General features: G+C 50.1%; 1 protein-coding gene across 4 annotated transcripts; it reads left to right on the top strand.

The window, feature by feature from the left end:
• Positions 1-117: 117 nt before the first annotated feature.
• Cgn (cingulin) lies at positions 118-27,217 on the top strand. Of its 4 annotated transcripts, none has more exons than XM_042279487.2 (21): positions 118-138; positions 7,001-7,884; positions 8,559-8,659; positions 8,787-8,856; positions 8,958-9,053; positions 11,324-11,451; positions 13,120-13,252; positions 13,701-13,913; positions 14,308-14,456; positions 14,735-14,867; positions 17,199-17,408; positions 17,719-17,925; positions 18,513-18,770; positions 20,316-20,486; positions 21,502-21,663; positions 22,752-22,841; positions 24,046-24,129; positions 24,215-24,333; positions 24,595-24,703; positions 25,317-25,480; positions 25,755-27,217. In XM_042279487.2, exons 2-21 carry the CDS (start codon positions 7,030-7,032, stop codon positions 25,894-25,896), a joined length of 3,594 nt encoding a protein of 1,197 aa, XP_042135421.1. In that variant the 5' UTR covers positions 118-138; positions 7,001-7,029; the 3' UTR covers positions 25,897-27,217. The 4 variants fall into 4 exon arrangements, with proteins under 4 accessions (XP_042135421.1, XP_042135419.1, XP_042135418.1 ...); XM_042279485.2 differs by lacking the exon at positions 118-138 and adding an exon at positions 1,067-1,187; XM_042279484.2 differs by lacking the exon at positions 118-138 and adding an exon at positions 1,069-1,223.
• The last annotated feature ends 472 nt before the right edge of the window (positions 27,218-27,689 follow it).

The raw sequence follows: 27,689 nt of genomic DNA, 5'->3' as shown, positions 1-27,689 counted from the left end.
GGGGGAGGGGGAGGAAATAAGCTCCAGCGAACGCCGCGGGAATGCTGTCTATACCGAAGATTCCTCTTCAAACCTAAATATATTACAATAAATATTTACTGAACAAATAAAGGGGAGAACTATTCAGAGCCCAGCAAGGTAAGCTAAGCCAACCTTCTTTGAACGTACCTCGGCGGTTAACACGAGCTGGGTTTAATGTTAACTGCCTCAGTTTGCAGGCAAAGCACCCCAGACTCTTCTCGGTGTCGTGGGACCAAAAGCCCTATTTATTGACAGGCTTTCAAAAAGGTAGATTTACAGTCTGGGACCGAATCCCTGTCTGCTTATAACGAAGGTCATTCTGATACATGTAAATTTACAACACTCGGTTCCCAGGTCATTCATTCATTCTACACCTATTAAGAGCCAAATATGTGCCGGCCTCTGTTATAGGCGTTGGAGACGAAGCGAACAAAACAAAAGAAAAAGACCTCGGCTCTGGTGGAGACAAAACGATGAAGATGATTTTTAGGATGATGTAAATGAGATGATAAATATTACAAAGGTTGCAAACTGATTATGGAGGCCCGGAGTCCGGGGATGAGCATCCACGGTTGGGGTTCTGGTTCGGGTCGCCGATAAGGCAGGCGAGCAGGGATGCAGGACGCGCTGACGTCGGGAGACTAGGAAGAAATTTTTCTGCAGAAAGTGACAGAACGATATTCCGGCTCGGGCGGAGGGAGATGAAGGGCAGAAAGGGCTGTGGACCGAGATCTGCGTAGAGAAGCGCACTCGGGCGGCGCTTCCGACAGAGCCCAGGGGATGCTCGGGCGCCAAGACACCCGGGTCCGCCGAGCCCCGACGCCCCCAAAATGGCCTCTCAGGCCCCTTGGCGCCCCGCCATCCCACGTGACCCCGCCGCCCCTCCCGCCCACCGGGCTGGGGACCCCGGCTCCAGGTTCCCGCGGTGGCTGCCCCGCCCCTTGCGGGAAGCAGACCAATAGGAGGAAGGGTGAGGCGGGGCGGGAGGTGACGGCCAATGGGGGCGGAGCTCCTGGGGAGTAACAGGTTGGTGGGCGGGGGGAGGGGGGGGAGGAGGGAGCTCAGAGCTCGGAGGGGCCGGGCTGCGGCCGCGCGTGCAGCGCGGGGCTGACGGAGCGCGAGCCCCTGCGGGGTGTGCGAGCCCGAGAGCGCCGAGCCCGACCCCGGTGAGTGAGCCCGCGGGGAGCGAGGACACCTGCGAGGTGGGTGGGCCCTCCGGAGCATGCCGGAGGGGCGGGGTGGCGGCATCAGATGCCCTCCTCCTGGGCACAGGTGCTGAGTTTAGGAGGAGGGGCGGTCAGAGTGCGGTGGCCGAACGGAGGGCTGGTCCCCTACTCCACGGTCCGAAGCGAGTGACTGGGTAAGGTGCCAGGTGTGGGGCACCTGAGGGTAAGGTTATTCCCAGGGCATGCCTGTGTTTCGGCGCCGCCGATCTCTGGAGGTCAGGCGCCAGCCCTTGGGGCAGAATTTCTCTTGGAGACCAGCGTGGGGGCGGGGGAGGGTTCGTCGTATCGGAAGCCAAGGGAAGTGCCGCCATAGGTTCAGAGACTGAGGTGGAGGTATCCGCAGGTGCTGGTCAGCTCACGCTGGCCTCCGACACCCTCCTGCTGGCTTTGGAAGTGCTCTGAAATGTGGGGTCGTTCTCTCGCCGTTTGCCCACAGGTGAAGCGGTTGCCAGTCAGACGCTAAGACTATGAGAGCACCCCCATCTCTTTGCTAGGTGTGAGATTATTTAAGGCTGTTTCTGTCTGTCTTTTCATGCCAGGGAGAATTTTTCCTTCTTCCTCTAGAAAGAACCGTGTGTGTTCTCTAAGAGAGGGGCACCAAGAACATGAAATCTCTGGACCTCCCCCCCCCCCCAAAATGGCTAAAAATGTTTGCTTTTTCGGGAGTGTGGGACCGTGGATTGATAGTGGGTTTCATGTAGTCCCTGCTGGCCTTGAACTTGCTGTACAGGGAGGCTGACCTTGAACTGATTGTCTGCCTGCCTCCAGCTCTCAATGCTGGGGTTACAGGCATGTGTCACCACGCCCACCTAGAAATTGTCTTCCTTCCTGGGGTTGTTGCTACACCTTTCCTCCCAACAAATATATATATATTTTCTTTAGTTCTAGGTTGGGGGACACTGGTGAGATTTGGGGGTGCAGCTCATTTCCTTGAGGCCACAGAATCCTCTTGATTCCCTGAAGCCCTAGCAGGCATCCCTGACTCATGACCTGTGATAACTCACTGTCGGCACTGGTGGTGCAGACACACAGGCAGAACTCCCCAGGAGACCAAAGGACCAGGGGAATGGCATCTCCAGATTCCCAGGCCACATGAGAGGGCTACGCCGAGCCCCAGACAACTTCTGGGGTGAATTTCCTTGCCTCAGGCAGCAGTGGAAGCAGGGTCAACCTTGGCTGGGCCCCTTTGATGCTCTGTCTGAGGACACTTGCTGTAATTGGGGAATAATTAGCAACCGCTGTGTGTGTGTAGACAGGCTGCCTACACGTTCCAGGGCACCTTTCCTTTCATCCCGGGGATTCGGGAGCTGGGGTCTGGCTCTGGGAGACCGCAGATGCAGAGATTTGCCTGATTCTAAGAGGATTCTGGCTTCCTGTGGTTCCCAGGCGAGCCTGCCTGCCTTTACCCTCGTGGGAGGAGAGGGGGGAGGGCTGCTTCTCCTTGTGCCTGGGAGGGGAGGACCCAGCGCTGGGAGTCGAGGAAGGTAGGTGTAAGGCCAGGAATGCAACTTTGGGAACTTGAGAGGGAGTGGTGGAGGGAGACAAAGCGTCCTGTCTCACACTGGCCTGTCACCAAGTCCTTTGTGATCTGTAACCCCTGCCGCCTCCCTCTCCACCTTCGCCTCCCCCTCCAGCGCCCGGGCCCCCGGCATGTAGGCTGGACAGAGCTTCCACTCTTGGTCTTGTCCCTGTGCCTTTGGCGGGGAACCTCTCTCGCGCCTGCTTTGCAAGCTTCCAGAGTCACCTCCCCGGCCTCCCTTCCCTCTGCCTGCAAACCAGTCCAGCCTGTTTGCAAGGGCCCAGTTCTTCATTGTTTTGTTTTGTTTTGTTTTTTACCCCCACTGGCCAAGCGACTCTAGCTTGGCTCTCAGGTTTCTGCTTTTGAGTGGACCTAGTCTAGAGTCCACTTGGTGGGGTTGGTTCTGTGTGGGGCTGCAAGGAGCCTTCTTATCGAATGCTAAGGCCACGGAGCTTCCTTTCCTATTTGGACCATTTAGCTGCTTTTGTATCACCACTGAGGTGGTTCTGATTGACGGGTCTCCTAGTTCTTCCTCTTTCCGAACGCTCCAGTTATTCAGCACCCAGCCTACCGCCTGGCCCTGTACACATCAGCCCTTCCTCCACACACCCGAAACCACCCCACCCCCACTTCCTGCCAGAAGTCCAGGGACCCTGTCACTCCTAGTTGGAAGCCAGATGCGAATGGCTGGGCCAGAGGTGATGGAATTGGGGCAGGGCAGGCTAATGAGTAACTCGGGGAGAAGTGGCTGTCTGGTGCAGGTGTACCGAGCCTTCGCCCTGGGTTCAGGCAGGGATGGCAGAGGCAGACAGATGGCGCTGAATTAACTTCTGCCCTGGTCCTTTCCCAGAGTACAGTTGGGGAGAAATGCCCTGGGCATGTGCCAGGGGAGGGAAAAGAGGGTCAGGCATCTGGTGAGAGCACGGCCCTGGACTTCATGTCACGGTCACTGTTTACCTGCCTAGGGCTTATGCAAGGCCTTGGCGCTGCCCTGCTCCCCGGGCCCCACCCCACCGTCCTCGGTAACTGAAGGCGGGTAGGTTTCGGGTTTTCCGTGTTGAATCATTTAGTGCTCTGTTTTCTGACCCACCCTAAAGATCTCTCAACCCTGGCCCCTGACCCACATGTCCCGGAGCTGATAGTGATCGAGGAGGGGGGAGTGTCTTTGGAACCTAGGGGAACACTGGATATAGCACCCCTGCTTGGTCTGGCACTCTGGGCCCAGGGGCTGGGCACTTCGCTGTGCCTACAGGGGAGCTCCTTGACCTGATCTGGGTGATCTGCAGATAGACTGACAGGGCAGAACGTCATCATAAATAAATCATGTGACTTCTGAGAGCTGGCAGTTTAGGTACACCTGATTGTAAGTAAGATCAGGACTGTGTGGGGCAGAGAGTCCAGACCAGGAAGCTGTCTCGTTACTAAGGCACAAAGAATGCTATGAGATCCATGGGCATATCTTTCTGCTGCTGGGAGAGCCTGCCGAGGTTCAAAGAGTGTTCCTTTCCAGTCTCCATGGGCCACGCAGAGGGTAGCTGAGAGTCTTGGTCTTTGCCCTGGAGGAGCTTATTGTCTAGTGGAAGAGACAGGAACTAATCTCTTCAGTAGATGTATGGAGGTAAACTGAGGTAAACCTGCTGGGAGTCTGTGTAAATGATGGAAGCTCTGCAAGAAACTATCTGCTTTTCCCAGTGAGAGAAGCACGACTTGGCCTCTTTTTCTTTTAGATGCCTACCAAAGCTTGGGCATGCTGCCCCGTACACACGGGGCTTTCTCCTTCCCTCTGAAGCCCCTCTGCCATGCAGCTGCCTGTCTGCCATGTGGTTGGGTGCTGACCTCCATTACCAAAACTGCCTGCTTTCTTAAAGGCGTGGCTTTCTCTTTCCCCACTTCTGGCTGCTTCTTTCCATTTCCCTCCTCCTGACAACTGCTGAGATCGACAGTTTGTCTGCCCTATTGTTTGTCTCTCAAGCTCGAATAAAATTGTTTTTAAGCTTTCTGCTGGGTCCATTTATAAATTCTTGTACTAATGAAACTTAAGACCCCAAAGAAGGAACCTCAATGTCCTCAGCAACAATCCTTAGCTACTTAGTAAGTTCAGTCAGGGCCAGCCTGGGCTACATAGACCCTGTCTCAAAAAAAAAAAATACACATTATAAAATTATTGCATGTGAAGAAAGAAGGGAAGCAGTTTGTTTATTAAGCCTTTTTATTGAGGCAAAGTCTCACTATGCAACTGCATCTGATCTTGAACTCATGGCAATCCTCCTGCCTCAGCCCCACAAGTGCTGACTCTAGAGCAGTGGTTCTCAACCTTCTTAATGCTGCCACCCTTTAATACAGTTCCTCGTGTTGTGGTGACCCCAACAATAAAAGCATTTTCATTGCTACTTTATAACTAATTTTGCTACTGTTATGAAACATAATGTAAATACCAGTGTTTTCCCATGGTCTTAGGTGACCCCTGTGAAAGGATCCTTTTGACTCCAAAGAGATCACCACCCACCACTGCTCTGGTGCCTTTTCTTTTTCTTGAGTAATTTGGAGTGCTTCTCTCCACTGTCCTCACAAACTTAAAAATTCTGTTAGAAGTTTGTGTGGGCTGTGTCATGGAGGAGGTACACAGTCCTAGGACCCCCAAAGTGAATCATTCCCAATAAAGCGCTTCCTTTTCCAGTTGGGAAGGTCTGGGAATGCTAAGAATGCCCTCAGTGTCCATTTCTCCTCCAAACCTTTTCCCACCTGGATTCTGCCCCTCTTGCCCATCCCCTCCCTTCAGTTGCCCTGGTTTTCTGGCTTCCTAGACCTTCTACTATCTCTGAGAGGGCCCTTGCCAAGTTTCCTTGGCCCAGAGCCCCACAGGGAGGTTGAACTGGGTATGATTGTTTTTCTGTCTGGCACACCTGAGGTTCCTCCCTCCAGCTCGGTGCTGGGCTCCAGTAGAGGCCAGCAGAAGGAGCGAGGAAGGCATTTGTTGTTTAATTTGCTTGGAACAAAACCTCCCTCCCAAGTTCCAGGAGCCAGAGCACACCTGGAACACATTCCATTTCCTGACTCCAAGCTTGGGCAATGTGGACCAGGAAGTTGGCCTGTGGATGGCCCTGGCTCTCTCCCACAGCCTGCCTATTCTGGGTCCTTGGACTAGCACACTAAAACCCAGATTTCAAGGGCGGGAGCTGAAGCTCTCTTGGTAGAGTCCCATCCCAGCACTGCATAAAACCAAGCCCAGGGGCTCACCTTTGTAATACCAGCACTCACAAGTGGAAAGAGAAGGATCAGGATTGAAGGTCATTTTCAGCTGCATAATGGGTGTGAGGCCAGCTTTGGGCTATAGAAGACATTGTCTCAAAAAAAAAAAAAAATCATAATTCAGTCCTCCCTCCCCCTCTTCCTTTTCTCTCTCGGTGCTGGGGATTGAATCCAGATCTTGCACAAGTTAGACAAATGCTATACCACTGAGTCACAACCCAGCTCGAAGTCCTTTCTCAAATAGGCAGTACGTCTACATGGTATCAGGGTCAGAAGGGACAGAAAGCCACCCGGTGGGAAGCCCAGAGAGTACATACAGCGCTTCTGTCTGTCTCGCCCTCAGTACCTTCAGAGACATCGCTGTTGTCTCAGTACCAGTTTAAGTGACTTCCCAGAAATGGGATGCCACATTTTGTGACCTATATATTTTAGCAAACTCTGCAGTAGGAGGCTTCTTTTTTTCACAGGAGTGGAGGAATCAGATTGGCAGGTTTGAGGAGCTATCTTTACATGGGAGAGGCTATCTGTGTTGTATGTGAAGATCAGTAGACATCTTCAAAGTCTTTATAAGCCACACTCCCCAGGATTGCATCAAAGGAAATGAATTATTTTGAGTCTGTGGACCTCAAAGTATATTCTTTATTTTATTTTGATTTTTTTTTCTTCCTATGTTGGAAGGACCTTGTACATACTAGCAAGCTGTCCACTCATGAACTACCTCCCTAGCCTTTTCAGAGTGTGCTATCTGGACCAGGAGTATTAGCCTCACCCGGGAGAAGTTGCTGAGGAATTCAAATTCTCAGTCTAGCCCCAGGACTAATAACTCAGAAACTGGGGGTAGACGCCCATATACTACATTTCTGTTGCTCAGATTAAAAATATGAGAACCGTTTTCTATAGAAGGACCTGGCAAGGCAGTCAGCTTCCCTAAAGCTGGGTTTCTACTTCCGGCTCCTCAGCTAAAACTGTTTTCTTTATCTTCTAGGACCCCTCCTACATGTGGAGCAGGCACACATGATGGCTGACCCGCGGGGCCCGGTAGACCATGGAGTCCAAATTCGCTTTATCACAGAGCCAGAGGGTGCTGCCGAGGTGGGCACCCTTCGCCGCGGTGGGAGACGCCCCGCTAAGGATGCCCGAGCCAGTACCTATGGGGTTGCTGTGCGCGTGCAGGGCATTGCTGGACAGCCCTTTGTGGTCCTTAACAGTGGAGAGAAAGGGAGTGACTCCTTTGGGGTCCAAATCAAGGGGACCAGCAACCGGGGGTCCCCAGGAGCACTGAGCTCCGACTCAGAGCCCCCTGAGAACCCCTACTCTCAAGTCCAGGGGTTTCCTGCCCCTTCTCAGGGCAGCACATCTGATGAGGAGCCCAGGGACCACTGGAATGGAAAACTGCTCCGCTCCCAGTCGCAAGCCTCTCTGACAGGGCTTGCGTCTGTGGGTCCCAGCAACAGGAGCGCCAGCTTGTTGGAGCTAGCCCCTCAAAAGACTCCCCCGGTTAACACCATCGACACCGCGCCATTGTCTTCCGTGGACTCACTCATCAACAAGTTTGATAGTCAAACCGGGGGCCAGGTCCGAGGCCGGACTGGCCGCCGCACGCGGACGCTTCCCCACGAGCAGCGCAAGCGGAGCCAGAGTCTGGACAGCCGGCTCTCCCGGGAGAACCGCGAGGATCGGGAACGCCCGCCCCACAACCACTGGAGCCCTGGTACAAAGTATGACGACCACGTGGACAGCTCAAAGCAGCCGTCTCAGAGCCAGAGCTCTCTCAGCAGCTTTAGCCGTTCCCGGCAGACGCAAGACTGGGTCCTTCAGAGTTTTGAGGAACCACGGGAGAAAGCACACGATCCCACCATGGCTGCGCAGGTCAGATGTCATCCCTCCCCACTGCCAACCCCGGCTTTGCATCAGCCCACGGAATCCTTTGCTAATTCAGATAACACGGGGCAGAAAGTCTGCCTTTTGCTCTCCATCTTATCCACTAAGTACCCACGTACTTACCCACTAAGTACACAACATGCTTTCGTGGGTAAAAGTCTCAGGAAAATGGATGTGAGCACGGAGAGGCAGCCATTCTTCGGTCATCAGCAAATACTAGTTTGCTAGGTCTAGCACCTTTTGTAATGCATCCTTGGAGGGTAGGGAAAGCTCCCCTGAGAGTCTTGCTGGAAGTCCATGCTTTCTCCTTTTTTACTCAGGGATGTGACTTACGTGGGGAGACTCACTTATGTGCATTCTGGAACTCTATGTGCGTTCATAAATTCTAGTACATCTGTTGGTGTTAATGACAAACTGCTTGTGGCATAGCTCACAGCTGGTGACTGAGCAAAGTCTGATTGGCAGCAGTAGTGCAGACGTCTCTCCTGCTTGCACATTTTTGGGGCTGTGCCTCAGGCCTGAGTAGTGTTGTTCGTTGTGCTGAGAGACTTCATCTCTCAGCTGCTGCCTGTGTTCCGTTTGAACCACATAGGCACCCTGGCCTGATCGTCCCTTCCTTCCCCTCTTCTTCCTTTCTTTTTGTTTCTTCATTTTTCCTCCAGTTCAAATCAACTCCTGACCTTCTCCGAGACCAGCGGGAGGCAGCTCCACCAGGCAGTGTGGACCATATGAAAGCTACCATCTATGGCATCCTAAGGGAGGGGTGAGTGGGGTCCACCCAGTAGTGGGAGCATACACTTCCTTTCTTGTCCCTCTGGCTTCCCTTCCCATCTCTTTCCTGGTCTCTCCTCCCCTCCATTCACCCTTGCTTCCGTCCTTCTGTCCCCCAGAAGCCCAGAAAGTGAAGCCTCTGTGAAGAGGAAAGTTAGTTTGGTGCTGGAGCAGATGCAGCCTCTGGGGGTAAGTGACCTTCTTGGGGTCAGGTCCCGGACCTTGAGGGCCGCCAGGGATCTGGATGTGGACTCACCTCCCACCCCATTGGTTCCCCCATACTCTGGCAGATGGTTTCTCCTGCTTCTACCAAGGCCCTGGCAGGGCAGGGTGAGCTTACCCGAAAAGTGGAGGAGCTCCAGAAGAAGTTGGATGAAGAGGTGAAGGTAAGGCAGGTTAGAGGTATAGGAGGGGAAAATGAATGCCCTGGAGATGAGCTAGGCTGGCTCTGTGTGTGTGTGTGTGTGTGTGTGTGTGTGTGTGTGTGTGTGTGTGTGTGTGGTGTCTTCCTGAGTGTGAGTATTCTTGGCCGGCCTTGAACTCACAGAGATCGTCCTCCCTCTGCTGGGTTCAAAGGTGTGCACCACCCTGCCCAGCTGGCCTGGCTCTTCTGAGTCAGTGCTGTCTGTATTGAGTGAGACAAGAAGTGAGTGTCCTCGTCCCAGCCAGGCCTTTGCGTGTCTCTGGCACTTAAAGGGTGGAGCACAGCACAGATCTACTTCCTTTTCCTTCTCCCTAGGAGTCCATGTCCTGGGCCTGCTATTGACTGCTTGTAGAGAGCTTGAGAACTAGCTTTTGTTTTCCGCCCGGGGGTGTAGCTCAGTTGATAGAGTGCTCACTTTGCATGCACGGAGTGTCCTGGGTTCAATCTTGACCTTGTATTGAATACAATCAGTTGTGGTGGTTGCTTGCCAGTACAGCACTCAGGAAGTAGAGGCAGGAGGATCAGGAATTCAAGGTCCTCTCTGGACCTATTATTTGTCAGGTTTGAAGATGGACTGGGCCACACAAAACCGTGTCCCCCCAAAAGAAAAGAAAATTACTTACATCCTGTGTGTCTCAAGTCTTTTCCTCATAATTATGATGGTAATGATAATGTCATGTGTTGAGTGTGATTTTTATGGCAGATACGACCCTGGGCAATACAGGATCGTGACTGTGGCAGTGCAAAGCGTGCCGAAGGCTCTTTTCTGAGGAGAGCTTAAGGGAATTGCCTGTGGCAGTAGGTCGCAGAGATGGATGAAAGGACGCAGCCACTCTTCCTCTGAAACTTCAGACACTTTGTTACTCTTCTTTCTGGGGTTGGAAGGACAGGGTCTCAGAAGGACTGGCCCTGAACTCACTGTGTTAACCCTGAACTTCTAATCCTTGCCTCCACCTCCCGGATTTGGGGTTATAAATGTCAGTCACCATGCCCAGTTAATGCCTTGCTGGGGATGGAACCCAGGGCTTTGTATATGCTAGGCAGGTCCTCTGACCACACCCCCAGCCCCAGCCCTTTATAAATGCGCCTTCCTCCTTTACAGTATTGCCCTGTACGTGGTCGTTGGAGTAGCTTGGGTTGGTTTGCAATCCCCTTGTTAGGGAGATGTCGGTGCAGGTTAATGGTTGTGTGGAATCAAATTTAATGGGTTCCAACCTTGATTCTAGTAATTGCTGGCTGTGTAACTAATCTTAGTTAAGTTCCTCAAGTATTCAAATCCTGTTTCCTTAATACTAAGTGAAGATAATAATAGACTCTTTATTTATTTGTTACAAAACAGATTACTCTAAAACTTAACAGCCTAAAACAAGCATTTCTTAGTGTCTGAGGACTGAGAATCAGGGATCAGCATGCTGAGTAATTCTGACTCATGGCTGTTATTACTAGAACACTTAGGAGTCTCAAGTAGGTTTGGTAGATTTTCTTTTTTAATTTTTTAAATTACACTCATGATATTCATTAATTATACTCATGATATTAATTACATTTGTGGTATTCATTGATTACATTCACAGTATTCATTCAATAATTATATTTATGATATTCATTAATTACATTAATTGTATTGATTTATTACATTCATGATATTATGTCCTGATACTACTGTCCATTTGTGGGACTTTTCCATCACACAAAACAGAGATTCTGTATTGAGGAAATCATATTGCTCTATATTCCTTTCTTCTCCATCTTGAGATGACATCTAATCTGTCTTTATATATTTGTATATTCTATATATTTCATGTAATACAATTCTATAGTATTTGTCCCTTTTTTGAATGTAAAAACATTGTATGTACAACTGCAGGAGAAGTAATACACAGATAGCTTGAACATAGAAACAGGTTATAATTCAAAAGTCCAGGGTTCTTTTAAACAGTAAAATATTTTCTCTGTAGAAAATAGTAAAAATGATAACATTTCCTAATAAGCCCTTTTAAGCCAAATGATAGCTGAATTATACATTAAAAAAAATTTTTTTTTTTTAGACAAGATTTCACTCTGTAGCCCGAACTGCCTGGAACTCACTGTGTAGTTAGTTCAGGCTAGCCTTGAACTTGTGGTGATCCTCCTGCTTCTGCCTCTGTAGTGTTACGATTGCAGGCATGTGCTACCATGTGGACTGTAGTGGATCTTTCTACAAGCTTTTCTTGTTCTTCATGTCTTTCCCAGAAGCGGCAGAAGCTAGAGCCATCCAGGCTTGGGCTAGAGAGGCAGCTGGAGGAGAAGACGGAAGAGTGTAACCGACTGCAGGAGCTGCTGGAGAGGAGGAAGGGGGATGCCCAGCAGAGCGCCAAGGAGTGAGTGTAGCTGACGGGGGACGGGGGGGGGGGGGCACATGGGTCAGGGACCTGGACTGGGCATAGAGGTCGATCTTCCCAGGTTTGAAGGAGGCAGAGGGGAATCTGGAGATGCTAAAGCGGTTGGGACCGTTTTCTCTTTCCCTTTCTGCAGTAATGGTGATAGTGCGTGATCTGGAGATGGACTACCTGGGTGTGCCTGTCTGAGGTTCTTAGTTTGCAAAATGGCTCTAAAAATATGAGCTACCTTACAGGATTATGGTGAGGATTTGCTCACTGATTTAGCAGATATCTTCTGCCTGTGAATGATGTTTATGCGACAGGCTCTGATGTGGGCTCCTGAGGTACGTCAGTGAGCCATACAGGTAGGGCCCTCCTCTCCAGAATCTTAGCTTCCAGAGACAGGGAACAGAGAGTAAACAAGTAGAGGATGTGGGTTAATTCACTTGAGAAGGTGGTGAGTACCACGGACTGAAACAGACTGAGAGGACTAGCTCATTGAGGAACAGGTCACAGTTTTAATTGAAGTAGTTGGGTATAAATGTTCATTTAAGATTTGAATGGGGGAGCCGGGCAGTTGTGGCACTCACCTTTAATCCCAACACATGGGAGACAGAGGCAGTCAGATCTCTGAGTTCAAGGCCGGCCTGGTCTACAGAGTGAGTCCCAGGACAGTCAGGGATACACAGAGAATTCCTGTCTCAAAAAACAAACAAACAAACAAACAAACAAACAAACAAACAAACCAGAGAGCGAGAGAGAGAGATTTGAACAGGGGTCTGGAGATGGCTCACCTGGTAAAGGTGTGCTTACCACAGAACCTGAGGACCTGAATTTCATCCCTGGGACACACAAGTTGGAAAGAGAGAAATGACCCCTGTTACAGCTCATGAGAAGTCCCATAGAGACCACCAGACACCTGTGTAATCAACAAGAGCGTTTAATTCTCAAGAGCAAAAATTCCAGCATGCAGGGGTCCAACCCTCTGACAAAGTGGCTAATGGCGACCCCGAGAGAAGCCTGCAGGCTCCTTTGAAGCACAGCGAGGGGAATTCCAGCTGTGGTTGAGTGTGCTTTGAAGTGATTGGGTAAAGACCCTTATTGATACGGGAGTCATTTTACGATCGGCTCGTGTGTCTGGTCGGCAACTGTAGCTGTGTTGTTGGGGGTCTGTTTGACTGAAAATAGAAAGAGCAATTCCTGCTTGTGGTTGGGTAGGACCCTGATTGGCTACCAGACTGGATGTACTTCCTGATTGAAGCCAGACATGAGTCAACATAGGATGGTGGGATAATATGGGACGGAGGTTTTAGCAAACTGGCCCCTGGAAACAAACAAACAAACAACTGGGCCTGTTACGGTCAGTCCTGTTATAAGAGGGGATGGCTGCTTCAACTCCTGCAAGTCATCCTCTGACTGCCACACAGATGTCTCCTTTGTGTGTGTGTGTGTGTGTGTGTGTGTGTGTGATAAAGGAAAAAGGAAGATTCAAGTAGGAGCACGGTGTAGTTTATTGTTGAAATGCCCAATTTGGCAAGGCCCTTCTATCCCTAGCACAGAAAAAACAAATGTGCAAAAAATGGAGATTTAAAGGAAGGTTAAATGAATCCGTGTATGGTAAGCCTGTAACCGCCTACCATAGTATCCAGTAATGCTATCTATTGTTAGGCTTCAGAACATGAAGCTCCTCCTTGGCCAGGAAGAAGGATTACGGCATGGGCTGGAGACCCAGGTGAAGGAGCTACAGATCAAGCTGAAACAGGGCCAGAGTCCTGAGCCTGCAAAGGAGATTCTCCTAAAGGTAGGAAAAGGGCTGTATTATTTATAGTCTAGCCTTGGTGCCCTGCAGCATCCTCAGGTCTGCTATCCACTGTTTCTGGGAAGTATGGAAAGCAGGTAGGTTCTCACCGTGTTCTTCAGTGTGCTTTCAGGCAGACCCAAAGTAGTGTGAGGCTAGAGACTGGGATGACCGTTCTTTATAGGCAGTTTAGAGGGCAAAAAGCACCTAATACTATACTAATACAAAGCATCAACACATTTTTCTTTTGGAGGTGGGACTTCACTACGTTGTCCATTCTGGCCTCCAGTGTGTGATTCCTCTGCCTTAGCCTTCTAATTACCGGGGTTAGAAGCATATGCCACCCTGCCAAGCTCTCAATTAGTATTTTTGGCTAAATGGATGAGTTTTTTAATAGACATAATGAGTCCTAATGTGGTCACCCCCAAGCTTCCACCTTCCCTTTCTCCAGGACTTGTTAGAGACCCGGGAACTTCTGGAAGAGGTCTTAGAGGGAAAACAGCGAGTGGAGGAGCAGCTGAGGCTGAGGGAACGGGAGCTGACAGCCCTGAAGGGGGCCCTGAAAGAGGAGGTGGCCTCCCATGACCAGGAAGTGGAGCATGTCCGGCTGCAATACCAGAGAGACACGGAGCAGCTTCGCCGGAGCATGCAAGACGTGACCCAGGCACGTGACAAGAACTGGGGCTGGGAGAAGAGGACCTGCCAGGGAACGGGGCTGCCTTATTACTGTGTTTTGGGAGTTTTCATGGTGGCAACAGGAACCTTCCCTGAAGGTCACCTGTGAGATGTAGTGAGAACCTTGGTTAGGAAACCTCTCGGAGCAGAGGGAGGAGTTACAGGCTAGAAGTACCATGAGGATGTGTGGGCGAACTCCACGGGGGAAATCTTGGAGGGGGCTTCCTGCAGATTACAGAGAGAAGGACTGTAGCTTCCTAGCATCACACTACCAGGCTGTCAGTGTGTCACTGATATGGTACCCTCTGGGCTTCACCTTCCTCTTCTGCCTTAAAGTGAGCTTTGCCCTCTGGGCCTCCTGGTGCTCATTTTCTCCTTCTTAGGACCATGCTGCAGTGGAAGCTGAGAGGCAGAAGATGTCCTCCCTGGTACGGGAGCTGCAAAGGGAGCTAGAGGAGACCTCAGAGGAGACAGGGCATTGGCAGAACATGTTCCAGAAAAACAAGGAGGAGCTGAGAGCCACCAAGCAGGAGTAAGACCCTCCTGCCTTTCGCAGGGGTGTTTAACCTGACTCTTATACCCCACTGCCTTTCCCTCGAGTGGTGCTCTCATGTCTCATGCGGTGCTCTCGTGCGGTGCTCCCACATGCTCTTTCCGAAGCTGCTGTTCTCCAGATCCACTCCTTGAGAGTGAGTGTCTGTGGCAGTGGCCTGCAGAGGGCTGGCTGTTCCCATTGTCCTGTGACTCTCCCCTGTGTGGGAAGTCTGACCTTGATCTTTTATCCTTTGTTTATAACCTTGCTGAGCTCAGACTTCTGCAGCTGCGGATGGAGAAGGAGGAGATGGAAGAGGAACTTGGGGAGAAGATGGAGGTCTTACAGAGGGACTTAGAGCAGGCCCGAGCTGGTGCAAGAGATACTCACCAGGTTGAGGAGCTCAAAAAGGTACTTGGCACCTGGGGTGCGGACCGCAGGTCAGGATGACTTCTGCCTCACTGATGCACCTCTGCCCGGGCTAGTTGGGCTGTCTCCAGGAGTGTGGTTTTCAGGCTTCGTCCTAGCAGCTCAGGTGTGGCTTTCCAGCTCTGCAGGACAGGTCTCCTTGTAGGTTATTGAGTTTCCTAATGAAAAGCTGTCAACAGCCAGGTTGGGATACAGGCAGAAGCTGCTGGCTGCCTCCCTGGACGACATCATAGGCAGCTAAATACACATGGATTTGTAAAACCCCAGGGTCATTTTTGCAGGTTCAGAACCTTAATTTGGTTCTGAAAAACTGCTGTTTCAGGGAGAAGTTCATTAAGTACATGTTGAAACAAACGTTTTGTTAGAATGCCTGTTTATTAATTTACATTGAGAAATATAATCCCTGGACTGCAATGCTGGTATCAGCTTGGCTAGCTGACCTACTTTCAAAAACAAATTGTAATCTGAAGGCTATTTGGAAAGCACAGAGTCTGGACAAGGTACTTAAGGGGCCCAGTGTTTGATGTGCATCTCCCCAGTATCCCAGGCCACAGTCTTGTCTGGACATGGTGCTTAAGGGGCCCAGTGTTTGATGTGCATCTCCCCAGTATCCCAGGCCACAATCTTGCTGGCAGGGTGCCGACATAACACTCCAAGATTCCTGCTTTGATCGTTTTTTTTTTTTTTTAAAGTCAATCCTTTTCTCATTATACATGGATGATAGTTTATAAATGAGTCATGAGAAAGTCATAAAAGTTGAAATAAACACAGTTTCGTACTCTTGGTGTTGTAGTTTATGAAGGATAAGAAAGAGTGTGGCTAATAGGCCAGGAGGTGGTGGCACACACCTTTAATCCCCAGCACTCGGGAGGCAAAGACAGGTGGATCTCTGAGTTTGAGGCCAGCCTGGGCCACAAAGGGAGTTTTAGGACAGCCAGGACTACACAGAGAAATTCTGTCTTGAACCCACCCCCCACCCCTAAAAAAAATGTAGCTAATAGGCTGTGTATGATGGTGCATGCCTTTAATCTTAGCGCTTGGGAGGCAGAGACAGGCCTGGTCTATGTAATGAGTTTCAGGACAGCCAGGGCTATGACTGTCTCAAATCTCCCCCGAAAAGAGAATCCCCCTCCCCAAAACAAAACAAAAACAAACAAACAAACAAAAAGAAAACAGCTGTTTATTTTTGGATGACAAAAACTATGTTGTATTATGAAGTTACAAATACCAAGGAGAGTCTGAAACCTATTGACGTATAGTTGACCTGGCCAACCTGAGCATTCTCCATACAGTATCGTTTATTACTATGCCTCAGATAGGAGGTGTATTTTACCAAGTATTTAAACAAAATATAGATGAGGGAAGAGTAGGGAAGCAGACTCACCAAGTCCAACACAGACCAGACAGTGGCTCTGTCTCATTTTCTCTCTAACGAGTTTCCTTGGTATCTACATTACAGAGTCACTGCATGTTCAGCCTTATTAGCTATTTCTAAATTTCAAAGGTGCCTAATGACTAAGGAGAGCCATAATTAATATTTTAATTGCCATTTAAAAAGAAGTTTAAGATGCATTAGTATTTATTGTTTTGCAGTTTTTTATTTTTTTTAGACTGTCAGCCTTGTTTTAGTCATGCGTTCATCCCTTCGTCCTCCACATGATTTCTAATAGTGTTATAGTTTATGTACTATAAAATTCCTCCATTTATTTTTAGTTTTTTTTTGAGACCAGGTCTCACTATGTAGACCAGGCTGGTCTTGAACTCACAGAGATCTGCCTTTCTTCGTGCTGGGATTAATGGACCACCACGCTTGGCCCAAAATTTCTCCTTTTAGAACAGACAGTTCAGTGGTTTTTAGTATATTTATTGTATTACGAAGCCATCACCATTATCTAGTTACAGAATATTTTAATCTCCCCAAAAAAGCATCCCATGCTCCTTAGTGTCCATTCTCTCCATGCCCTGACAACGATTTCTCTCCAGATTTTCATAAGCTGAACATTTCATATCATTGGAATCCTATAATACGTGCCTTTTGATTTCTGGCTTTTTTCATCTGGTATCATGTTTTCAAGATTCACATTTATGAACAAGTTTTTGTGAGAACTGTCAATTTTCATGGGCATGTCACTAAGAATAGGATTTGTCCTGTGGTTGGTTAGTCTGCGTTCAGCTTTTTGGGAATTGGCCCGAATGCTCTCTAAAGCGGCCTCATCATTTATGTTCCTTTCCACAATGCATGCGAGAGTCTTACTTCCTCCGCATGCTGGAACCTTGTTACAGCTGTCCCCCCTGTTTCCTCTCCCTTCCCAGGAGCTGCGACGCACCCAGGCGGAGCTGAAAGAGCTTCAGGCAGAGCGGCAGAGCCGGGAGGTGGCGGGGCGACAGAGGGACCAGGAGTTAGAGAAGCAGCTGGCGGTGCTGAGGGCTGAGGCTGAGCGAGCCCGAGACCTGGAACAGCAGAACCTCCAGCTACAAAAGACCCTGCAGCAACTGCGGCAGGACTGTGAAGAGGCTTCCAAGGCAAGGGGAGTGGGCCCAGGGTCCAGGAGGTGGAGGCTGAGGGGTCAGGAGGGCTGAGAAGCCAGAGAGCCTGCAAAGTTCCCTATGATGGGTATGTACTGAGCAGTTCTGGAGGCTCACGTGTGTGTGGAATAGCAGGGCGGCGCTTCTATGCAGGGGTAGGGTTATCGGAAGACCCTTGGCTGGGGTCACACCTCCACGCCTGGCTCCTGGGAGCCAGGTGGGCACTTGGGTGGCCCATTTTCCTGGATATGCCATGTTTACCGCGCTGAGCCTCACGGTCTGAGCCGATTCTCCCAACCGTCCGCAGGCTAAGCTGGCATCAGAGGCAGAGGCCATGGTGCTGGGGCAGCGTCGGGCAACAGTGGAAACCACGCTCCGGGAAACCCAGGAGGAGAACGACGACTTCCGAAGGCGCATCCTGGGTCTGGAGCAGCAGTTGAAGGAGGCCCGTGGCCTGGCGGAGGGTGGGGAAGCGGTGGAGGCTCGGCTTCGGGACAAAGTGCACCGGCTGGAGGTGAGCGCTCCTGTCCGCCTGGTGGGCCGCCCTGCCCTTCTGCCCTCCAGCCCTGGCGACACTCCTCTCTCAGTGCTCAGCCATTGTTTCAGTGTGCCTGCTGCATGGTGTCCCCCCCCCCCCCCCCCCCCCCCCCCCCCGGCACCCCCCAGTATCGGCCTTCCGTTTGACTGCCAGCATGGCCTGCTGCTCCTTTGCCCTCACCCTATCTGTTTCAAAGTTTGCTTTGGTATTTTTGTCACCTACCTCCCACCCTTTGCTTGCTCTGTGCTTTGATTCTGGCTAGTTCCTCTGAGCCTGTTTGCGCTGCCTACTTAACTCTTTGTTGTTGTGTTGAGACAGGGTCTCTCACTATATAACCCCACCGGGCCTGGAACTCCCTGTGTAGACCAGGCTGGCCTCGAACTCACAGAGGTCTGCCTGCTTTCTCCTCACAAGTTCTGGGGTTGGAGGCGTGGGCCATCACACCCAGCACTGCCTTTTCCATCAGTAACGCCCCCACTCTTCCAGCATCTACCCACCTCCGGTGCCTTCAGCCCAAGCGTTGCCTTTTCTCAGCCCAACCCTCCCCCTCTGCCTCTCCCCAGGTAGAGAAACAGCAGCTGGCAGAGGCTCTGAACGCCGCCCAGGAGGAGGAGGGGAGCCTGGCGGCAGCCAAGCGAGCTCTGGAGGTCCGGCTGGATGAGGCCCAGCGGGGGCTGGCCCGCCTCGGGCAGGAACAGCAGGCGCTGAACCGGGCTCTAGAGGAAGAGGGCAGGCAGCGGGAGGCCCTGCGGAGGAGCAAGGCCGAGCTGGAGGAGCAGAAGCGGTTGCTGAACAAGACTGTGGACCGGCTCAACAAAGAGGTAGACCTAGGTTGTGTGGACTCCTCCTAAGGAAGAGCTGAGAGCCCTGCAGAAACTGACCCTGAAGTGGGTCAGGATGGGTGACCTTCGGTTTCCTCAAGAGAGGATTGGGCCAAATCTTCCTTTTTGAGAAAAGGCTGCTGCTTCTGCTGCTGCCTCCTCCTCCTCCTCCTCCTCATTATTATTATTATTATTATTATTATTATTATTATTATATCTTGTTTTATGTTTTTGAGACAGGGTCTTTCTATATAACCCTGGTTGTCCTAGAGGTCACTATGTAGACCAGGCTGGCCTTGAACCCACAGAGATCCATCTGCTTCTGTCTCTCAAGTGCAGGGATTAAGGGTGTTGGCCATCATGCTTGGCCCTTGTTATTATTTTTAAATCAGGTCTATGTATCTGTGTCTGGGGGGGGTTATATGTGTGCATATGAGTGCAGTACCCAAGGAGGTCAGAAGAGGGCGTCAGGTCTCCGGAGCTAGGGTTACAGGCAGTTTTTGGGTTGCCCAGTACAGCGCTAGAAACTGAACTCAGGTCCTCTGTGAGAGCAGTATGTACTTTAACTAACCACTGAGCCGGTTCTCCAGCCCTTCCTTTCTGTTTTCTTCGGGAGACAAATCTCATGTAGCTAAAACTAGCGTTGACCTCTGTAGGTGAATGCTACCGTGCCCAGCTCGAGTGTGAAATCCTGCTTATGGCAGTAGTTTCGTCCTGGGGTCTTCGTTCTTGGAGTTTGCTTTAGAAGTCTAGAAGACCTAGACATAAGAATCCTCCTTAGTAAAGGTTTAAATTGTGGGGATAGGAGGAAACATGGGAGATAAGGAAATTAAATTACATCTGCTGGTAAGGTTCTTCCTCTGATCTTATTTTACAAAACAAGGCCAACTACTAGCAAGGTCAACTTCGAAAATAAAATATTATATTTTCTCTGAAATGGTAGTCGAGGGTTTGTCATAGTTCAGTTGGCAGATTTTCTTTATATTTTATAACCATGTCACCTCGAGTTTGCAGAAGTATGGTCATTGAAGGTTTACTTAGTGCCAACCACTGTTATAAGTACTTTAAATAATTAACATAATCAATATCAACTCACCAATGTAGGTACTATTATTATCCCATCTTTTTTTTTTTTTTGTGGGGGGCGGGTTTCGAGACAGAGTTTCTCTGTGTAGTTTTGGTGTCTTTCCTGGAACTCGCTTTGTAGACCAGGCTGGCCTCGAACTCACAGAGATCCACCTGCCTCTGCCTCCCGAGTGCTGGGATGAAAGGCATGTGCCACCGCCACCACCACCCGACTTTATTATCCCATCTTATAGATGGGAAAATGAGACCAGAGATGGTAATAAGTAAGCGATAGAACTAGGGTCCATGCAGACATTTGAATATAACTACTAGCCATACTAGGGATCTAGACAGGAAAGCCGGAGAGGGCTGCTTGCCAGAAAGGAGGCTCTTGGTTGACTTCTGGGAGCTGGGGCTAGAGAAGGGACAGAACATGTTTGGAGGTGCAGTGCTGGAAGAACGTGTGTCTCTGCATTTTAGCTGGAGCAGATTGGGGATGACTCCAAGCTAGCTCTGCAGCAGCTCCAGTCCCAGATGGAGGATTACAAGGAGAAGGCCCGGAGGGAAGTAGCGGATGCCCAGCGCCAGGCCAAGGACTGGGCCAGTGAGGCCGAAAAGAATTCCGGGGGGCTGAGCCGGCTTCAGGATGAGGTAGGCGCCTAAATGACAGGATAGTGTTCTTTGGTTTGAAGGTCCTTGCCTCCTTACTGAACCCGTGGGCTGGAGTGCTAGGGCCCAGACTGGGACAGAAAAGAGGGGATGTATTGTCTTCACTCTGCTGCACATTAGAGTCACCTGGGAAGGTGTTTTTTTTTTTTTTGAGACAGGGTTTCTTTGTGTAGTTTTGGTACCTGTCCTGGATCTCTCTGTGTAGACCAGGCTGGCCTCAAACTCACAGAGATCTGATTGCCTCTGTCTTCCAAGTGCTGGGATTAAAGGTGTGTGCCACCACTACTTGGCCAAGATTTTTAAAAATCCTAATGCTTCAACATCATTTCATATTACCTAGGTCATAATTTGGGACCTAGGATTGGTAGATATTTTTTGTTTGTTGTTGTTTTTTGTTTTGAGATAGGATGTCACTTATGGCTAGCCTTAAATTCAGAGATCTGTTTATCTCTTCCTCCTGAGTGCTAAATGATTTAAGGCATGCACTACCATGCCTGACAGGTTTGGTAGTTTTAAAACCTCTTTACATAGGCACCATGGTGCCTGCTCCCTAGTAAAACTCTCAAGTGATTCCTATTTGTGTAGAGACTTTTTTTTTTAAGATTTATTTATTATGTATAGTGTTCTGCCTGCACATATGTCTGTAGGCCAGAAGAGGGCGCCAGATCTCATTACAGATGGTTGTGAGCCACCATGTGGTTGCTGGGAATTGAACTCAGGACCTCTGGAAGAGCAGCCGGTGCTCTTAACCGCTGAGCCATCTCTCCATCCCCTTGTGTAGAGACTTTTAAGGCGATAAAGAAAGTGAACGAAAAGCTGTTCTCCTGTCACCACGAGCTGGCACTTCTAGGCAAGTGCTCGGCCACCAAGCTGTGGTCCCAGCCTGGCGCTAAAGAGTGTCAGAGGTGAAATAGTTCTTCCCTTGGGCGGACTGCTCCCGCCCTCCACCCCTACATTTCAGCTAGGATGAGCTATTGTATGTTGTCTTTGGGCCCAGCTGCAAAGGCTGCGGCAGGCCCTGCAGACATCCCAGGCTGAGCGGGACACAGCCCGGCTGGACAAAGAGCTGCTGGCCCAGCGACTGCAGGGGCTGGAACAGGAGGCTGAGAACAAGAAGCGCACCCAGGATGACAAGGCTCGACTACTGAAGAGCCTCGAGGTAAAGGCATGGACGGGCAGGCTGGGGAGAGACGGGGGAGAGACGGGGTTCTGGGCCGGCTGGCCCAGGGGAGATTTGAGCAGGGAAATGTATCTCCCAATATATGCCATGCCTTTTTCTGTACTAGAAAATAAATTTTGAGAAGCCACAACTGATGGTTTTGCTGGGTTACTATGTTTTTTTAAGCTATGAACTAAAGGCAGATGTTGAGAAATTTATAAATGTCAGGTAAAAATTTGGATTTCTGTCATCTTTTGCATTTGGACAGTTGTTAGCACTGAACTTCTTAGACCTGAGTTCTGCGTGTCCCTAGTTGGCTGGAGCTGAGCTTGGCTCTCCTCCCTTAGAGTGAATGGTAGTCTCCAATTTTTCCAAGCTGTACTTGAAAGTAAGAATAATAGTAACAAGTACATAATGCACTGTGGTGTGGCATGTCAGGCTCATCTTATCCTGGGACTCTCCCTGTGAGGTAGATGGTCTCATCTCCATTTTACAGATAAGGAGAACTGAGGTACAGAGATCATGGTAGGTCTGATATGCAGGCCTAGGTGGTTGGCCTGAATCCAGGCTCTTACTTCTGAATGGTACTGCGTGGCTTAAATTTGCCCCACACTCTGGAAATGCTGTTTCTGGGCATTTCTATCCTGGCCTCTGCTGGGGAACTTTTAGTTTTTCCGATAGGGAAATAGTACTTCAAGAAGGAATGGATTCAGCCGGGCGGTGGTGGCGCACGCCTTTAATCCCAGCACTCGGGAGGCAGAGCCAGGCGGATCTCTGTGAGTTCGAGGCCAACCTGGGCTACCAAGTGAGCTCCAGGAAAGGCGCAAAGCTACACAGAGAAACCCTGTCTCGAAAAACCAAAAAAAAAAAAAAAAAAAGAAGGAATGGATTCTAGGGTTTGCCTTCCTGGTCAGCAGAGGGCGCTGCCTCCATGGTGGCTTTGAGCATGCCGGAGCAAGGAGAAGGTTTCTGGAATATGCAGGGAAAGAAGTCTGTGGGGCTGAAGTTTTGATGGGGTCCTGCTCTGAGTTTGGCATTTGAGGGCCCAGAATTTGGGACAGGATTGACCTTTTGTCCTTCCGCCTCAGGAGAAAGTCTCACGGCTGGAAGCAGAGTTAGATGAAGAAAAGAACACGGTGGAACTGTTAACGGACCGTGTGAACCGTGGCCGGGACCAGGTGACTCCCCCGAGCCCTCACTGGGCCTGCTCCCCACTGTAACACCCCAGCTCTCTCAAAGACAGCTTTGCGCTCCTGTCTTTCAAAACCTGGACGGTTCAGGCAAGGCAGACTGCTTCAGGTTCTCACCTGCTTTGGAAAGGGTAGACAGATTTCCGTCGGTGGAAGGAGGAAGCCAAGAATTGGAGTCTGGAGACAGTCCTGGCAGCCCAGTCAGTGCTGACTTTACTCTTTCGATTCAGAAGGGCCGGTTGTGAGATTTTGGGAGCATTCTTTCAAATGGCTCCTCCCACTTGAATAGCTATAATTTCTTCTTTTAACCTGACAACCAATCATATCACTTTTTTTTGTTTGTTTGTTTGTTTTTTGAGACAGGGTCTCTCTATGTAGTTCTGGCTGGTCTTAGAACATGCTATATAGACCAGGCTGGCCTCAAACTCACAGAGATCTGCTTGCCTCTACCTCCCAAGTGCTGGGAGGCATGCCCACCTCCAAACATCGCTTTAATCTGTAGTATTCCACTGTTCCCCCTCCCATAAAACTCCTATCAGTTATCATAATGCAAGCTGCTATCAGTCCAATTTCAAAAGTCCCTGTAGTCTTCCAGTTCTGATACTGTTCAAAAGTTCAAAATCTGTTCTGAGACTCAAAGCAGTCTTTTAATCGTAAGCTCCACACTCACACCCAGCATCCAGGGCTCATGGTGACATCGTCTGGCTCTACTGCTCTTGGGCAGTCCTTCCCCCTTGAGCTTTGCTACCTGGAGCACACACAGCCTGTCTCCCCTCTCCTCAGCGCCTCTTGGTGCCTGCCTGCATCTTTCCACTGCAAAGGTCCCACATTCCCAATGCCTTAGACATCTTAGGTTCTCCAATGAAATTTAGGCTCCACTTTCACAGGTTATGTGGTAGCCTTCTGGGACCCCTTGCAGGAAACTGATTTTCGGGAATATAGTCTAACATAGTGAGGAAGGGATGATGACAGGTAGCTTCATGGCAGTGGGAATGTGTGATGGCTTTCTCACATCTAGCTAGGCCATTGAGAGTGGAATGCTGGTAATTCTAGGATGAGAGTACTTAGTTGCCCGAGAATTTGGGGGACTAGTGGTTCAGAGACTGTCTTCCAGGGGTCTGCTTCTGTTGATTCACTTGCTGGTTTAATGTAGTCTTCCACGGGGCTAATTCTTCTCACCCATCCCTAATAGATGGATCAGCTGAGGACAGAGCTTATGCAGGAGAGGTCTGCTCGGCAGGACTTGGAGTGTGACAAAATCTCCTTGGAGAGACAGGTGAAAAGGAGTTTTGGGGATAGACTCGGGGCCAGACAGAGGACCACCTAGAGTGCTAACCGTGGATTCTTCCCACCTCTCTCAGAACAAGGACTTGAAGACCCGGTTGGCCAGCTCAGAAGGCTTCCAGAAACCCAGTGCCAGCTTCTCTCAGCTTGAGTCCCAGAATCAACTGTTACAAGAGCGGCTGCAAGCTGAAGAGAGGTGATGGGAACCTGTCATCCACCCCTCTCCCTCCCTTTCTTCCTCTGGGCTTTTCTTCTCTGGGTCTCCCTTCATCTTCTATCTCATGTCTGGCCAACCTGGCCTCGTCTTCAGGGAGTCCCCTTGTCTTCTGATAGAGAGCAGAGTGGTGGAAATTCTGGGGTGGGAATGGCGCCTGGTTCTTTGGAACTTCCCTGGATCCTCCCCATCTACTGGTGAGGCTCATGACAGAAAAGACCTCCCTTTCCTGCTCGCTCTTAGAGAGAAGACAGTTCTGCAGTCCACCAATCGAAAACTAGAACGGAGAGTTAAAGAACTGTCTATCCAGATTGATGATGAGCGGCAGCATGTCAACGACCAGAAAGACCAGGTGAGGACAAGGCACCCTGTGGACAGGCAGCTGTGGGACAAGTATATGTTATGTGTTCTCTTGAAGGCCAGAGGAGGCTACCATCCCCCATGTCTTCCACACTTAGAATTTGCTTGTGTGGACACAGATTAGCTTGAGACGTCTAGCCTAGGCTAGTTATAGCCTCTGCATTGAGTCTGCTAATTTCTCTTAAGTGTTATATGCACATTAATTCATCAAATCCCCAGTAACCTTTGTGTTGTGCTTGTGTGTAGGGTGTCTATGTGTATGCACGTGCACAAATGTGCATATGTGTGTGGAGGCCGGAGGACAGCTTTGGGTGTTACTCATCCAGCACCATCCAGCTTTTTTTTGAGACAAGGTCTCTCCCTGGCCTGGCACTAGTGTGCCCTAGGGAGATTGCGTGGCAAGCACTTTATTGGCTAAGCTATCTCCTCAGCTCCCTAACCCCCTCTCAGCAATTCCCCGAGGCTGGAGGATTTATACACGGTCACAACATTTTGGCATGGGGGGAAGTGGGGGGCAATTGCCCCTTGTCAGAGTCATTGCAGGGGAGGTCCCAGCCCTGGGGAGTAACTGCTTTTCTGATGTGGGGACACCCTATCCTGCTTAGCTGAGCCTGAGGGTGAAGGCTCTGAAGCGGCAGGTGGACGAAGCAGAGGAGGAAATCGAGCGGCTGGACAGCCTGAGGAAGAAGGCACAGCGGGAGCTGGAGGAACAGCATGAGGTCAATGAACAGCTCCAGGCTCGGATCAAATCCTTGGAAAAGGATGCTTGGTATGGTTGCCTTTCTGCCCCTCCCTCTGCACCGTGCTCATGGGGGGAAGGGAAGGGGCTCCCCCAAGCTGGATAAGGAGAATCACGTAGTCCCTTATCCCTGCCTACAAGGTGGTATGGTTAGTTGTCAGTATCTTAGCTTCCATCCTTCACTTTATCTCCCTAGATCCCTGACTAGTAGGGGACCATGTGAATAGCTTTAGGTCTTAGAAGAATCACTTCCTTAGCGTGGAGGGGTGATGGTCTCAGTCTGTTCCTCTTCTCTCCGACTCAGGCGAAAAGCTTCCCGCTCGGCTGCCGAGGCAGCCCTCAAACAAGAGGGGCTGAGCTCTGACGAGGAATTTGACGGTGTCTACGACCCCTCATCCATTGCGTCACTGCTTACGGAGAGCAACCTGCAGACCAGCTCCTGTTAGTCAGCGCATGCTCTGCTAAGGACCACAGACAGGCTTGAAGCCTGTCTCAGCCAGCCCTGCTCTGCTGTGGTCTGTCCTGCCTGCCTGAGAGTCTTTTTATTCCCATGGGTGACCGGATTCAGACTGAAGACAGGGAGGGGTCAGAGTGGCGGTGATCAACACATTAGCAGTGAGCTGGTGGGTGGGCTTGTCCTCGGCACTGGAAGAGTGGGTAGGCCTGCTGACCCCTTCCTGTTGGTGCTGACCTCTCCACCATCTCCCTTACGGTGGGACTAATGGTCGACATACGCCTGAGTGGGACTGCAAAGGACGGGAAGGGATGGATATTGCCATGTATATAAAGCTTTATTTCTTTAATATTTAACCATATGTCTCAGGGAAATACCCAATGTTCTGCTCCCTGGATCCCTTTTTTCCTCCCACTCTGGAGCAAGGGAGGGAACATTATGGGTATGGACATGCGGGCGTGGCTCTACCCACTCTTCAGATTCTTCTTTTTGCACAGTCACGGGCCCACGAGTAGTCCCTAGCATCTCTTCGGTTGCAATATTTTTGTTTTCTCCCAGTCACGGGGTCCAGGGCGCCTCCTGCCTTTCCATCTTGACATCCCTGACTGCTGCTGTACTCTCAGTGCCTTAGCAGTGTGAGATGAGGATGCTGTTCTTGCCTTTCATAAACCTGCACATTCATACCTCTCCAAAGACCAGCCTTTCCTCATGGGGGGCCTCAGCCTGTCCTCCTTCCCCAGTGACCGGGCAGGAGAGCGACAGGCTACTCTGCCAACCAGCCCCTGGGAGAAGAAGGGCTCCAGCAGGCCTTGTAAGGTGGTGGACTGTTCCGCTCAGGGTTTCCGTCTTCCTTCTCACCCTCTCTGACTGGATGCTGCCACGAGGTGGTTATACCTGGGGACCATGAGGACTGTTTATTCAGGTTCTAAAAGCAAACATCTAGTCCCTGTGGCCTCCTTGTGGCGTCTCGATATGCCCAGGCTCGATGGGAACCAACAGATCCCTGCTTTCTCAGGAAGTGGGCCCTGATTCAGAGCTTTGCCTGGGTTTAGAAGCTGACTCTCAGTAGAGATGGGAAGGGGCAATGGAGAATGTAATCCTCCTTTGAGTTTTGGGGCGTGCCAAGCTCTGGTGGGTGAAGGTAATAGGGATGGTTCACCTCTTATTTCCAAAGTAAGTTCTGTTCTCATCAATCACTTGTAATTTCATGAATTAAAAATAAAGATATTCTGCAAATCAGTTATTTTCTCCTAATCCAATCCAGCTTTGGTTTATTTTAAATTAAATATTAAAATGGCATATCTATATTGAAATTTATTTCTGTCTTTATTTTCCTGGCTAATTTGAGGGCCTACTCTAAAGTTGTTGTTTTGTTTTGTTTTTAACATTTTGTGTGTGTGTGTGTATGTATGAATGCTACACTTGCAGAGGTCAGAGAACAAATCTGAGAGTCCTTGCTTTCCACAATATGGGTGCTGGGGATTGAACTCAAGTTGTCAGGCTTGGTAGCAGGCACCTTTACCTGCTAAGCAGCCCTTATTATTAAATAAAGTGAGGCTTTAGCTCATTTTTAGAGGTCTCCTAATTGACCAGGATCTAGGAAACATGGACTACTTACAGTAGAACCATTCTTTCCTAGCAACCTCTGGGAATAGCAAGGAATGCTGCATTAGTTATGTTTCTGTTGCTGTGATAAATCACTACGACCAAGGCAACCTAGAAAAGAAGTGTTTATTTGGACTTACAGTTCCAGAAGGTGGGGAGGCGCAGGCAGGCAGAAAGTTA

Source organism: Peromyscus maniculatus, chromosome 6 (assembly GCF_049852395.1).
Source record: "Peromyscus maniculatus bairdii isolate BWxNUB_F1_BW_parent chromosome 6, HU_Pman_BW_mat_3.1, whole genome shotgun sequence".
Lineage (NCBI taxonomy): Eukaryota > Metazoa > Chordata > Mammalia > Rodentia > Cricetidae > Peromyscus > Peromyscus maniculatus.
Note: the sequence above shows the minus strand (reverse complement) of the source record. Positions and strands in the feature narration are given on the sequence as shown.

Coding starts and splice junctions, on each gene's coding strand:
- Cgn (XM_042279487.2), top strand. CDS start 7,030: ATGATGGCTGACCCGCGGGGCCCGGTAGACCATGGAGTCCAAATTCGC. Junction 13,253..13,700: donor CAAAGGAGATTCTCCTAAAG/GTAGGAAAAGGG, acceptor CCCTTTCTCCAG/GACTTGTTAGAGACCCGGGA. Junction 22,842..24,045: donor TGAACCGTGGCCGGGACCAG/GTGACTCCCCCG, acceptor CATCCCTAATAG/ATGGATCAGCTGAGGACAGA.